At 39.1% G+C, this 12,300-nt stretch overlaps 2 protein-coding genes across 2 annotated transcripts; one reads left to right on the top strand and one right to left on the bottom strand.

Annotated features, from left to right (window-relative positions):
- Positions 1 to 7,199: 7,199 nt before the first annotated feature.
- On the top strand, positions 7,200 to 8,960 carry LOC104800449 (tropinone reductase homolog At2g29330-like). Its single transcript, XM_010523247.1, has 5 exons — positions 7,200 to 7,339; positions 7,481 to 7,688; positions 7,790 to 8,006; positions 8,431 to 8,537; positions 8,644 to 8,960. Exons 1-5 carry the CDS (start codon positions 7,275 to 7,277, stop codon positions 8,833 to 8,835), a joined length of 789 nt encoding a protein of 262 aa, XP_010521549.1. The 5' UTR covers positions 7,200 to 7,274; the 3' UTR covers positions 8,836 to 8,960.
- Positions 8,961 to 9,511: 551 nt separating this feature from the next.
- LOC104800448 (pentatricopeptide repeat-containing protein At4g28010) lies at positions 9,512 to 12,242 on the bottom strand. Its single transcript, XM_010523245.1, has one exon. It carries the CDS (start codon positions 12,085 to 12,087, stop codon positions 9,979 to 9,981), a length of 2,109 nt encoding a protein of 702 aa, XP_010521547.1. The 5' UTR covers positions 12,088 to 12,242; the 3' UTR covers positions 9,512 to 9,978.
- Between the last annotated feature and the right edge of the window lie 58 nt (positions 12,243 to 12,300).

Below are 12,300 nucleotides of genomic sequence, written 5' to 3'. Positions count from 1 at the left end.
TTTTGACTCGGTCGAGTCAGAGTACTGACTCGGTCCGAGTCCAAACCCAGAAAAAGCCCAGATTCGAATTTTCAGAGTTTGATCGGGAATAGGACTTCGGGAGCGCCGCTTAGGGTTTATAAAAAGACTCTACAGACGTCCTAGAGAGGGGGACAGACTTTATACCAGACTTTGGAGAGCTTTGGTGAGGGAAATAAGAGTTTTACGGGATTTCGGGAAGAAGAAGGAGAGTTGGAACGTGAAGATCGCTTGCTGTCGACATGAGTCTTTCTTCTCCCTCTTTTCTTTCTGTTTCTGGTTTTGCTCAGTGTTTTTCCATGAACCGTGAGTAGATCCACGGCTGTGGGTTAGGGATTCGTTTGTGTTTTGGGTATGTTTGAACCCTAACTTGGTTGCGATTTGGATTTGTTTCGGTTTTATCGATTTGTGCTTTATTCGATTGGTGTTTGCTGACCCCTTGGCCAATTATTACAGATTCTGAACTACATAGGAATATGGGTTTGGTTTCGGATCGAAATCGATAGAATAGATTGTATTATTCACATAGGAATATGGTTTGATCGATCTAGGGTTGATGATAGTGTTCTTCATGCATCTAGTTTGATAAATCACATAGGGATATGGATTTAGAGAACTTTAGATAGTGAGTTATATGCCGGGAGGTGATTTCTCTATTCTTGTTGCTTGACGATTCCCGAATACAGATTCAATATCGTGATTCTCGCATGCTTAGCATATACCCATATACGCGAATACGGTCCCGACACCCACGGTCATCTTAGATTGCTAGTTTACACATTCTTATTGCTTTGCTTCCTTATTTTCTATTCTTTCCATATACTTCCACCATCACTTTCACTTATACTTGCTTGATTTAGTCTCGATTAGGATTTAGATTTAGCTAACGGTCCTTGCGTTCGACCCCGTGTTACGACGATCCGTATCCTTGCGGTGAGTTGTGAATCGGGTATAAATTCTAGACTCGGTACACACGTATCAGACACCACGGAGGTGATACAGAGGATTCGCACCCATCTGAAGACGGCACAAGATCGGCAGAAATCGTACGCTGATCAGCGGAGGCGAGACTTCGCACTCGAGGTCGGAGATTACACTTTTCTCCGAGTGCAGGCAATGCGGGGTCATGCGAGGTTCGGACAGAGTGGGAAACTGAAGCCACGATACATCGGAAGTTATCCCGTGATCGCGAGGGTAGGGACCGTGGCATACCGTCTTGGGTTGCCGTCGGAGTTGGGCAACGTGCATGACGTGTTCTACGTCTCGATGCTGCGGAGGTACGTAGGTGACCCTTCCCATGTTCTACGGCCCCAGGAGTTGGAGTTCACGGAGGCTACGCGCTTTCGAGATGAGCCGCTGCAGATAGTGGATCGAAAGGTCAAGAAGCTGCGAACGAAGGAGGTGCCACTTGTGAAGGTCTTGTAGCGGAGCCAAGGGGTCTCACACATGACTTGGGAACCCGATGCGGAGATGCGCAGTAGTTACCCTCATCTATTTACTTGAGAGTTGCACGAACTTCTGTATGGCATTTCTGAGTGTGTCAAACTGGGTTTTCGGATAGCGTGGTTATGTTGTATTGTAATACGATATGCGGACAAGTTTTTGACGATATCACGCGGCTTTGAATTCGAGGACGAATTCTTTTTAAGGGGGGAGGATTTGTAATACCCCGAAACCCGGTTAGAATATTTAATTATTTTCGGGAATAATAATTAAATAAATACAACGTGATATCACCAAAAATGTGTAACACGGAATCGGGGACGGGTCTGAAAAACGTCACGTGCGGGAAAACGGGGAAAAGAAAAGACAAACTAGAGAAAAATCCGTCCAGACCGACCGGTCTACGTGGAGACCGACCGGTCTAGAGGTCGGTCCGAACGGCCCAGACAGTGGACCGAACGGATAGGAGAATCTGCGAAAAAGCTCCAGACCGATCGGTCCAGAGCCAGACCGACCGGTCTGGTTGTTGTCGAACCAGAGAGCTGAGTTGACATGTTCGGGCTAACTTTTCTCCGCAATCTAGAGGCCCATTTAAGTCAAACCACCGGCCAAACTGTTCAGGAGGTTGTAGGCTTGGACCAGGGCTTCTCCTTGAGCCCATTCAACATCATCTTCTCGGTCGAAAACCCTAGCAAAGGAGGGGGCTTCACCATTTTCGGACCAAAGTTGCAGAAAGAGGAAAAGAGAGAGAGAACGCGAGAGAGGCCAAAAACCAGGAGGATTCGACCCAAAGGGAGCTCGTGGACACCAAGGGGGACTGCCCTAGAGTATCTAGGAAACGTTTCTGGCGAGAAACCAACTGGAAACGGCGAGAAAGCCGGCGAAAATCAGATCCAAATCTGATTCAAGGTGAGTGGCCCGAGTCCGATCTGTGTGAGCTCATTTTCGTCGTGTTTCTGTGTTGTTTTCGATGGTTTATTGATTGGGGATTATAGAGGGCACTTAAACGAACACGTAGCAACAAACGACACTCGATTTGGCCAAGAAACGAGGGAGTTACGGGCAACCGAAGTTCGGATCGGATCTGGGAAAATCGCGAGATCGCGATCTGTTCATCGCCCAGATCTGGACCGACCGGTCTGGACCGAGACCGATCGGTCCAGACACAGGCCAGACCGATATGTCTCAAGGGGAGACGGAACCCCTGGATCGACCGGTCCAGACCAACACAAGACCGAAGGGTCTCGATCTGAAGCCGAACGCCTGGACCGACCGGTCCAGACTGTAGACCGACCGGTCCAGGCTCAAAAACTCAAAATTGGGAAAAGTTCTGAATTATGACGCGCGGTGAGATTTGCGAATTAAATAATGAGTGGGGTTCGTTGTGTGATCATTTGGGTAGTTTGTATGGCGTTAAACGGTGTATCGGTCAGGACCGAATACCGGGTTTACGCGTGATTGTACTGGGGTTAAAATGTATGTTCGATGTGTGCCATGGTTGTAGCTTCGCTCGCGCGGTACGAGTGAAGCGTGATTGTGATATGGTCGCATGCGATGCGACGGCCAACGTCATGGACTTGACGGGCGTGGATTCGCTCCTAGTCATGCTGACTTGACTAGGGCTTATGGCTGGAAACCCTATGGTGGACTCCATACGGGTGTGTTACGGTTTTATTGTGTCATGCTGACTTGACACGGCCAACGTCATGGACTTGATGGGCGTGGACTCGCCCCTAGCCATGCTGACTTGGCTAGGGTTTATAGCTGGAAACCCTATGGTGGGTGGATACTTTCCCGTCTGTGTCATGCTGAGTTGACATCGGGTGGTCACGAGTGTGACCAGCGCGTGATACGCGTGTGTCGCGGGTGACGCGTCGGCCAACGTCACGCGAGTGATGGGTGCGCGTGGTGCGCCCCTAGCCATGCTGACTTGGCTAGGATATGGGGCTGAAACCCTATGGAGGACTCCATACGGGTATGTTTGTGATTGATATGGTTGTGATGGATGTAGCATGTTATATACTCATGGTTTTATATTTTTCAGATCACGAGGATTACGCTTAGCACGTGGGACGACGACGACCAGAGAGAGAGGCAACATCATGTATGGGTTTTGTGTTTTGGACTACGGGAATTGTGTTCCCATATTTTGTACGGTGTGTCGATTACTTTTCGGACATGTGTAGTTTTGCGATATTGATCGCGTTGTATTTTCGCTGCGTACTCTTACTCTGGTTTGATTAAAATGTTTTTGGATTTCGTATTTTTGCCAAACTATTATTTTATTTCATATTCGTCCATGTGGCACAACCTGTATACTGTACACGGGTTACGGGTATCATAAGATGACTCGTTGGTTGACAATAATTTAAACGGAAAACTCCATAAAAAACCTCAAACTTGCAAAACAATATACAAATAAATCTTAAACTTGTAAAGATGTCATTTAAACCTCAAACTTGCAACATATAAATGAATAAAACCCCGAACTTGTAAATGTTGTTCTAATAACCCGTTTACCGGTTGACCACAATTTCATGCCATCGAAAATCCACGTTAGCCCAAAAAATTGATGTTAGCGTATCCATATAACCGACTTCAAATGATTTTTTTCCACATCAATATTTTTTTGTTCGAAATTTAATCCAGCTTGAGAGTAAATAAATCATATTTTGGAGGAAAAAATCATTTAAAGTTGGTTAAATGGACACAGTGACATCAACTTCCTGAGCCAACGTGGATTTTCAATCACCTGAAATTGTGGTCAAACAGATCAATGGTTTATTAGAACAATAATTTGCAAGTTCGAGATTTTATTCATTTACATATAGCAAGTTTTGGGATTTAAATTAAAGCTTTATAAATTGAAGGTTTATTTGTATATTTTTTTTTTTTTGCAAGTTTGAGGTTTTTTTAAGAGTTTTTCCCTAGTTTAAAACACATAGGTTTGGAACATAAACTTTTATATTTTTTGTACCTTAATAAATCCTTAGCCATCGAAAGTCTCTAAATATCCGGAAAAAAAAATACAGGAGTGTCTTGAAAAAACATTTCTATGCGTCGTCTCTTAGCATATATCACACCTAAACAATTTAATGATCTATTTTCATAGTTACAATGGTTTTCTTTTATTTTAGATCAAAACTATGAAAATTGTGTTCCGCATCTTAATATAGTGATGTATAATTATGAAGTAAAAATGTGATTTATTAGGAAATATCGAAACACCTCCACGTTTCTAGAACATGAATTTGACTACTAGATATCACAATACAAGTGCTCTAAACACGACCGTCTTTTAACAAGTGCACCAAAACATTGAACAGGGCCCCATTAATTTGTGGTCCCAGTTTTTAAAAAATAATTGTTCTCATTAATTATAAATAATTATAAAAAAATAAAATATCTCTTATAATTTGATATTAATTGAAATCATTATTCCAATATTTTTTAGATATAATTACGGTATATAATTATTATAGAAAAAATAAATAAATATATTATAAAAATTAATTTTTTTTAATTTAAAATTTTAAAATAGTTTGTATTTATGAATCCTAATTTATAGATTTCCTTTATAAATCAATATTATTATCATTAATACATACAAATGTTACAAAATTTATTGATGATAACTAAATAGTTTTTTCAAAATTAATAATTTTTCAAAATCATTAAATAAATTTATTATTAATTTGTATTGTATAATTTTATATTTTTATTAATAATACTTTTAATAATAATATTTTTTATTATATAAATTTATAATTTTTATTAATTAAATTTTATAAAATGTACTGAGCCCATGAAAATTTGAGACGACCAATCTGGTAATTTTTAGTCTTACTCTCTAACGATAGTGAAGAACTAGAAATATGTTAGGAGTATAAAGAAGATATCAATCCCTTGAAAAATATATACGATATGTATTCTATATCCTTAATTTATTTTGTAACACCAAATCTGGCTTTTTTTTGTGAGTGTTGCTTGAAGTCTGGTCGGTGTAGAATTAAGTTAGACGCTGAATGCACTATATATTGCAAATTCGTCGCAATTTATGGTTTCCGACTGATTTCAATGGATGGAATTCCGTCGATATAGAGCTGCTGCAAATGTATTGGAGTCGCTGCTCCGTCACAAGTTACGATGGTGTTCAACTGTAAGTTTCGTCGCAAGTTATGACAGACGTATTCTATTGCTATTGCGACCACATCATCTGTCCGACGGTTATCGCACACTACGACAGAATGTTCCATCGGCCATCCGTCCCTAATTGCGACAGAAAATACCATCATATTTCATCGATATGTGCGATGTAGTCAGTACGTTGTCGTAGTTCGCAATTTAGTTGGCATAATTAATCATAAAATTTAAAATTTTGTTATAAAGTATATTTTTTAAAAATCTAATATATAATTTGGTGAGGTCACATCAACCCTTCTAAAAAATTATATCTATCTAACTTAATAAATTAATTAAAAACTAAATTCACGTGAGTATTAAAAATGAAACTATTATTTTTAAAAAAAGGTTTAATATAACAATTTTTTAATAAAACTCTTTTTATTAAATTTGTTAGGAGCATTATCAAAAATATTTTCCCTTTGCTATTTTGACTTCAACAGATATCATTCTCCAACTGTGACCATGTGACCTATGTGACCAAAAATATAGTTTGATCACATGTTGGTTCCATTGGTCATAACGTGTAATTTATAATATTTTTATCAAATAATTAGTGAGATATGGAAAGGATGAATGTAATGAATTAGTATGGTCACCATAAATTTAATGTTATGACCAATGAGATCAATATGTGATCACACTATATTTTTTATCACATAGGTCATAGGCTCATATTTGGAGAAGAGTATGTATTGAAATCAAAATAGTAGAGGGAGAGTATTTTTTTATATAGTACCAATTATTATTATTTTAAAATAAAATCTATTATTTTTTAATAATAATTAAATTTTAAAATATAATAATGAAGAAATTACAATAAAATATTAATAAATAATAAAAATAAAATTTCAAGTTATGAAAAACTAAATCAGGATTAAGAGATTGATGCGAGCTAAATCAGGATATGTTTATGAGAGGGTCGATAGAGGAAACAGAAAGTGCTAAAGAAATTCCTTAAAATAATCCAATTTGCCTTAAAAATATAAAAATAAAGTTAAGAGAATGGGAAAAAAAAAGATGAAGAATCTATGGACATGATGTATATCGAGAGTCGAAGAAGGCATAATTATAAAAAAAAAAAAAAAACATTATAAAAGAACGAGAAATCATATCGATGTATATAATGATGTTGTACCAATGCAATGTAGCCATCATGTGAAGGATAATAGCTACACCCAAAAAAAAAAAAATATTGAGTACTCAAATGTTTTTATAACATTTTTTTGTTGTGAAAATATTTCTTATATTTTATAGCGATGTAATTGCGTTAAAACATCGAACGAGTTTCGCGTCAAAATTTAGTAGAAAATGAATTCTAACGTTTAAAACAAATTTAAATATTTAAATAACTAGTCAACACGCACATATGTTTTATACTTAAAACATGTATTTTAAATAGATAAAATTATATTTCAAATTATACAACAAAAAGATTTTTTTTTTTAATGTGGACGCATGTCTTAATTGTTCTATCGTACTGTGCTTTGAAAAAAAAAAATGTTCCTGTCGTCGGCATGCTGTTTCTGACCGTCTTTGTTATCTTCCTTCAAATATAAGGTCTGTGGTATAAGTTTGTCAAATGCATTGTTCGTTTAAGTTGCTTGTGTTCAAAGCCATACTCTACAGAAATGGAACAAAGGTGGAGCCTTCAGGGCAAGACAGCTCTTGTAACCGGTGGAGCAAGAGGGCTAGGGTTCGTCTTCTTCTGTGTTGGATAGATCTTGTCTGTCTTTTTATGTGACAATAAGCATCTTAGATACGTAGAATATCGGAAAACTGTTTCGATCTTAGATGTGTTGGATATATTTAAAAAAAAAATATAATGTTCTTACAGGCATGCCATAGTGGAGGAACTAGCTGGGTTGGGGGCGATAGTCCACACGTGCGACAATTCCGAATCTCATCTAAACCAAAGTTTACGCGAATGGAGAGAGAAGGGCCTTCAAGTGAGTGGATCAGTCTGTGATGTATCATCTCGACTCGCGAGAGAGAAGCTGATGCAGACCGTCTCCTCTCTATTCGGTGGCAAACTCGACATTCTAGTAAGTGTATCTCACACTAACTTGAATGATTTCTACAATTTTTTTTTATTTGTTTAAAACATTCACCAGATTGTGGAATGGTTTCCCCTTTCTTGATGCAGATAAACAACGTCGGAATATACGTGGGAAAGCCAACAATAGAAATGACAGCAGAAGATTTCTCATGTCAGATGGCTACGAATTTCGAGTCGGCTTACCATCTCTGCCAGCTCGCTCATCCTCTCTTGAAGGCTTCAGGCTATGGAAGCATCGTCTTCAACTCTTCTATCGGTGGCGTTGTGTCGTGTATTCTTGGATCCATCTATGGTGCAACAAAAGGTACACACTTCACCTCGCGGTTAAAAGTAACGGTAAACCGACATAGTTTTTTTTTTTTTTTTATTATGTGATTGTCCCGGTGGGTTCGAACCTGGGACGTGGAGAAGCACTTTATGCTCCCACACCACCAGACCACCACGGCGGGACTAAACCGACATAGTTTCACATCAATCAATAAACTTTTGCCTAGCTATTACAGTATCAAGAACTAAAACTGACCATGAGATTTTCCCTTAACACACAGAGACAACATATTACCTTCACGCCCTTGGAATAAAGTGAGAACCCTTTGTCTGAATCCCAAACCGAAAAGCAAGTGAGAGAAGAAAGAATAATTCACTAACTTAGAGAAGAATTAACACGATTATGAACGACATGATCATGGTAGCATGCACGCGTATTAAAACGTGTTGTACGCATGCAGGGGCCATGAACCAGTTGGCAAAAAATCTAGCATGCGAATGGGCAGTGGACAACATAAGATCAAATTCAGTCGCTCCTGGCCTCGTTGCAACCCCTATGAGTGATCCGGTAAGTAAAACCCTAGTTCCATCCATTGTCGTAATATTTTTAAGCTCAATTCATTAATCTTTGATCCTTCACTAAATATAATTTCTGTAAAAATTGTGGTATTTAGTTTCTGGATGACGACAAATTCACGAAGATTGTGCGCTCAAGAACTCCATTAGGCCGTCTTGGAGAGCCAAAGGAGATCTCATCGCTAGTGGCGTTCCTGTGTATGCCGACGGCTTCTTACATAACTGGCCAGACCATTTGTGTTGATGGAGGTCTCACCATCAATGGCTTCTCCTACCATCCGACGGAATAAATCCCATTTCATTCTTCTTCGAATAACAATATGATTATGTAATATTTGGATATATAACTGATGTGATGTATGAACCGAGTTATGTATTCCTGTGCATGGATGAAGAATACTTTTGTTATTATTTATGACCTCGTTTAGTCTCCTTTGGTTACATACATACTAGGACTGGACAAAAAAAACTCAAATTTCGGGCACCCAATTTGACTGGTGGATCCGGTACCTCAAATTTCGGATATCCCAGAGAATAAAATACGAGATGGGATAATAATATTAGAATATCCGAGTTTTTGGATTCGGGTTCAGATAATAGTTATTGTCGCGTGGGGTGTCCCTCCAATACAAATTATTTTTAAATTTTAAGATTTAGTTGTATTTATATTTTTTTTTTGGTAATACGATAACCGATCTCTACGTATTTTCTTGTCTCGTTTCATTCTATATTCCTTTCTTTTCACCAATCGACACTTCTTGTTTTTCCAAGGATATATAGTCAAAAACTACGAAAATATTTAAATTAAACAAAATTTCTGGTTTTTTTAAACAATAATGTTAGGATAAAAAAAAACTGATATTTATCTATCTCAATCATCTCTGATGTCATATAAAATTTGAGAAAGTTGTGAGAAAATTATATTGTCAAATGATTGTAGAAGGGATTATATGCGTAGAGTAAACCTAAGACTAAGGAAAAACGAGATTATAGGGAGGGATTTCAAGATTCTACAGATTCTAATGGAGCAGTTGCATGAAAAGTTATAGGTGTAAGAAAATAGTCTAATAATAAAATACTAAGTATATGTTTATATGAAAACACCATATTTAATTCAAACGGGATAACATTCTGTCTCCAACCAAAAATTTTCCGGACGGAAGAGATGGCGCTGTTGTTGTTGTTGTCGATTCAGACATGGCATGAGTTCGTTCCTCGATAATCAGACAGCATACTTAGATTTATACGCCAAACCCACAAAGGTTTCAGCTTCAAGCAGGATGGAATGAAGGGCAGAAGGAATTACCATCCTAAAATAGCAGAAACCACCCACCAAGGCCTGATGATGGACAGCCTGAATCCAAGCTATCTCAGCTTCTGATCCATATTTCCCCAGCTTAAATCCATCAACCGACAATGACTAACTAAGAACCCTACTTATCCTCTTGCCGTGTATCATCAGGAATTTTCAGCAACCGCTTCACAAGATCCATGTCCACAGAGCTACTGCAGACATATTCCATGATGGTACAAGACAATTCCTGGTCAAGCACAATATCTACCTCCCCAAGTTTCTGAAGAAGCTCTATCAACTTGTCCGTCTGTCCCTTCGAAATGCAATACTTCAACACAGAATCGCAAACATAGGCATCAGGTGAAAAGCCACTCGCAACCATTCTGTCAAACGAACTAACGGCCTCGTCTAAATGCCCAAGTTTTAGGAACCTATTTATCATCAACGAATATGTAAACTTATCAGGAGAAAGACTGAATCGGGACATCTCCTTGAGTAGTGACTTTGCAGAACTAATATCCCCAGCTTTGAGACTTCCATCTATCATAATATTGAAAGAAAAATTGTCGGGAACAATGTTACCACGATGCATTTCTTCAAACAACTTCCTTGCTTGCTCCAAGCTGCTCTCTTTGCACAATGATGCCATTATACAGTTGTAGTCCCTAACGACAGGCCGAAATCCGGAGCGTCTCATTTTACAAAACAGTCCCTTTGCAAAGTTAAGCATGCCAATTTCGCAAAACCCATCAATCAAAGATGAATAGGAGCTTGAATCCGGAATAACTCCCAAACCAACCACACGTTTCCAGAGTTCCATGGCCTTCTTCACATCACCAGATTTGAGAGTTTCACAGAGCAAAATATTAACAGTCACTGAATCTCCAGGGCCCAACTTCTTGACCAACAAATCGTAGAGATCTAAAGCTTGATGAAGACGATTTGCTATGCTGAGTTCATAAATGAGCACATTAAAAGATCTGATATCTGGCGCAACATAATTCTTATCATTCAGCATCAGATTGAAAAGCTCCAATGCTTCATCCAGTTCACCTTTCACACAGTGACCCGACAACAAAATATTGTATGTTATGACATCAGGTTTTGTATTCCTCTTCTTCATTAGTTCAACAACCTTAAATGCTTCACTCACAAGGCCATCCTTGCACAGCTTATTAAGAATGATGTTATATGTCACGACGTTTGGTTCTTCATCCTTCTCCACCATTAGGTTAAAGATTTGCAGGGCTTCCTTGGTCTTATCTAGACTGCAGAGACCATCGATTAGAACCGTGTATGTATAAACATTTGGGCGAACCCCACGTTGAATCATAACCTCAAACATTTCCGAAGCTTCTTTCAACTGTCCTACCTTGCAAAATCCTCGAATAAGAGTATTATATGCAATTACATCAGGGGAAATGCCTTTTTCGAGCATCTCATCTAAGAGTGCTTTCCCTTTAGCAACCTCACTGCGGTCACATAACCCCCGAATGAGTACATAATACACAACAGCATCTGCCTCAATCCCCTTACGTCTCATGTCCTCGTGCAAGGCCATTGCTTTTTCCATATTACCAACCTTGCGAAAGGCATCGATCAAAATCCCCCAAGTTACCAAACTCGGATGTGAGCCATTGGCTTCCATTTCATGCAATAACTGCAATGCTTTCTCCAACTCTTTCTCCTCACAGAAACCCCGTACAATTGTATTGTAACTGACAGCATCAGGAAAGGGAGAATTTTTCCTCATTTCCCTCACCAAACTAATAGCCTTATCGAATTCCCGGTCCCTACATAAACCCTTCAAGAGAATGTTAAAGTTGTATACATGGAAATTATACCCACGCTTCGTCATCAACCCTAGAACTCCATGCGCAAACTCGATCCTATCCATTTGAACAAAACATTCAAGCAACCCACTCAACGATAGAAAATTGGTGGAAATAGCGGCATAAACCATCTTATGATAAACCGAGAATGCTAATTCGTATTTCTGAGACTTCACCAGATTTGACATCAGATAGTTTCCGGCGAAAGTAAGATTGCCACCGGAATTCACCGCCCGGTCGAAGAGCGAAACGGCATCCTCAAACTGAGGGTTTGGTTTTTCACAAAGGGATCTCAAAATCGTCCCTGTGTCCGTGAAAGGTGAACCCAGAGAAGCGGCCGAGGAGAAGAGCTCCGAACAGAGACTAAGGTAACCAGGGTTTCGGCGAGGGTTTAAGAAATGTCTGACCGTTGCCATAGTCTCTTTACCGGAAAAGTTCAGTTTCCAGACTTCAGATTCATCCCCCGGGAGATACACAAGAGAAATCTGCCGGAATTATCCGCCGCCGGGATAAGGCAACTACGTCGGACAAGATGAGGTCGCTGAGAGTAAATTTTGGTCTCGGGATTTTAGAGGCCTTGTTGCGGTTAGGGCTTTTGAACAAATCACGTTACTTAACCGAACCATTCT

The sequence above is a fragment of the Tarenaya hassleriana genome, unplaced genomic scaffold (assembly GCF_000463585.1).
Source record: "Tarenaya hassleriana unplaced genomic scaffold, ASM46358v1 Cleome7, whole genome shotgun sequence".
NCBI lineage: Eukaryota > Viridiplantae > Streptophyta > Magnoliopsida > Brassicales > Cleomaceae > Tarenaya > Tarenaya hassleriana.
The sequence above is the reverse complement of the archived record's forward strand: the minus strand, read 5'-3'. Positions and strand labels throughout refer to the sequence as shown.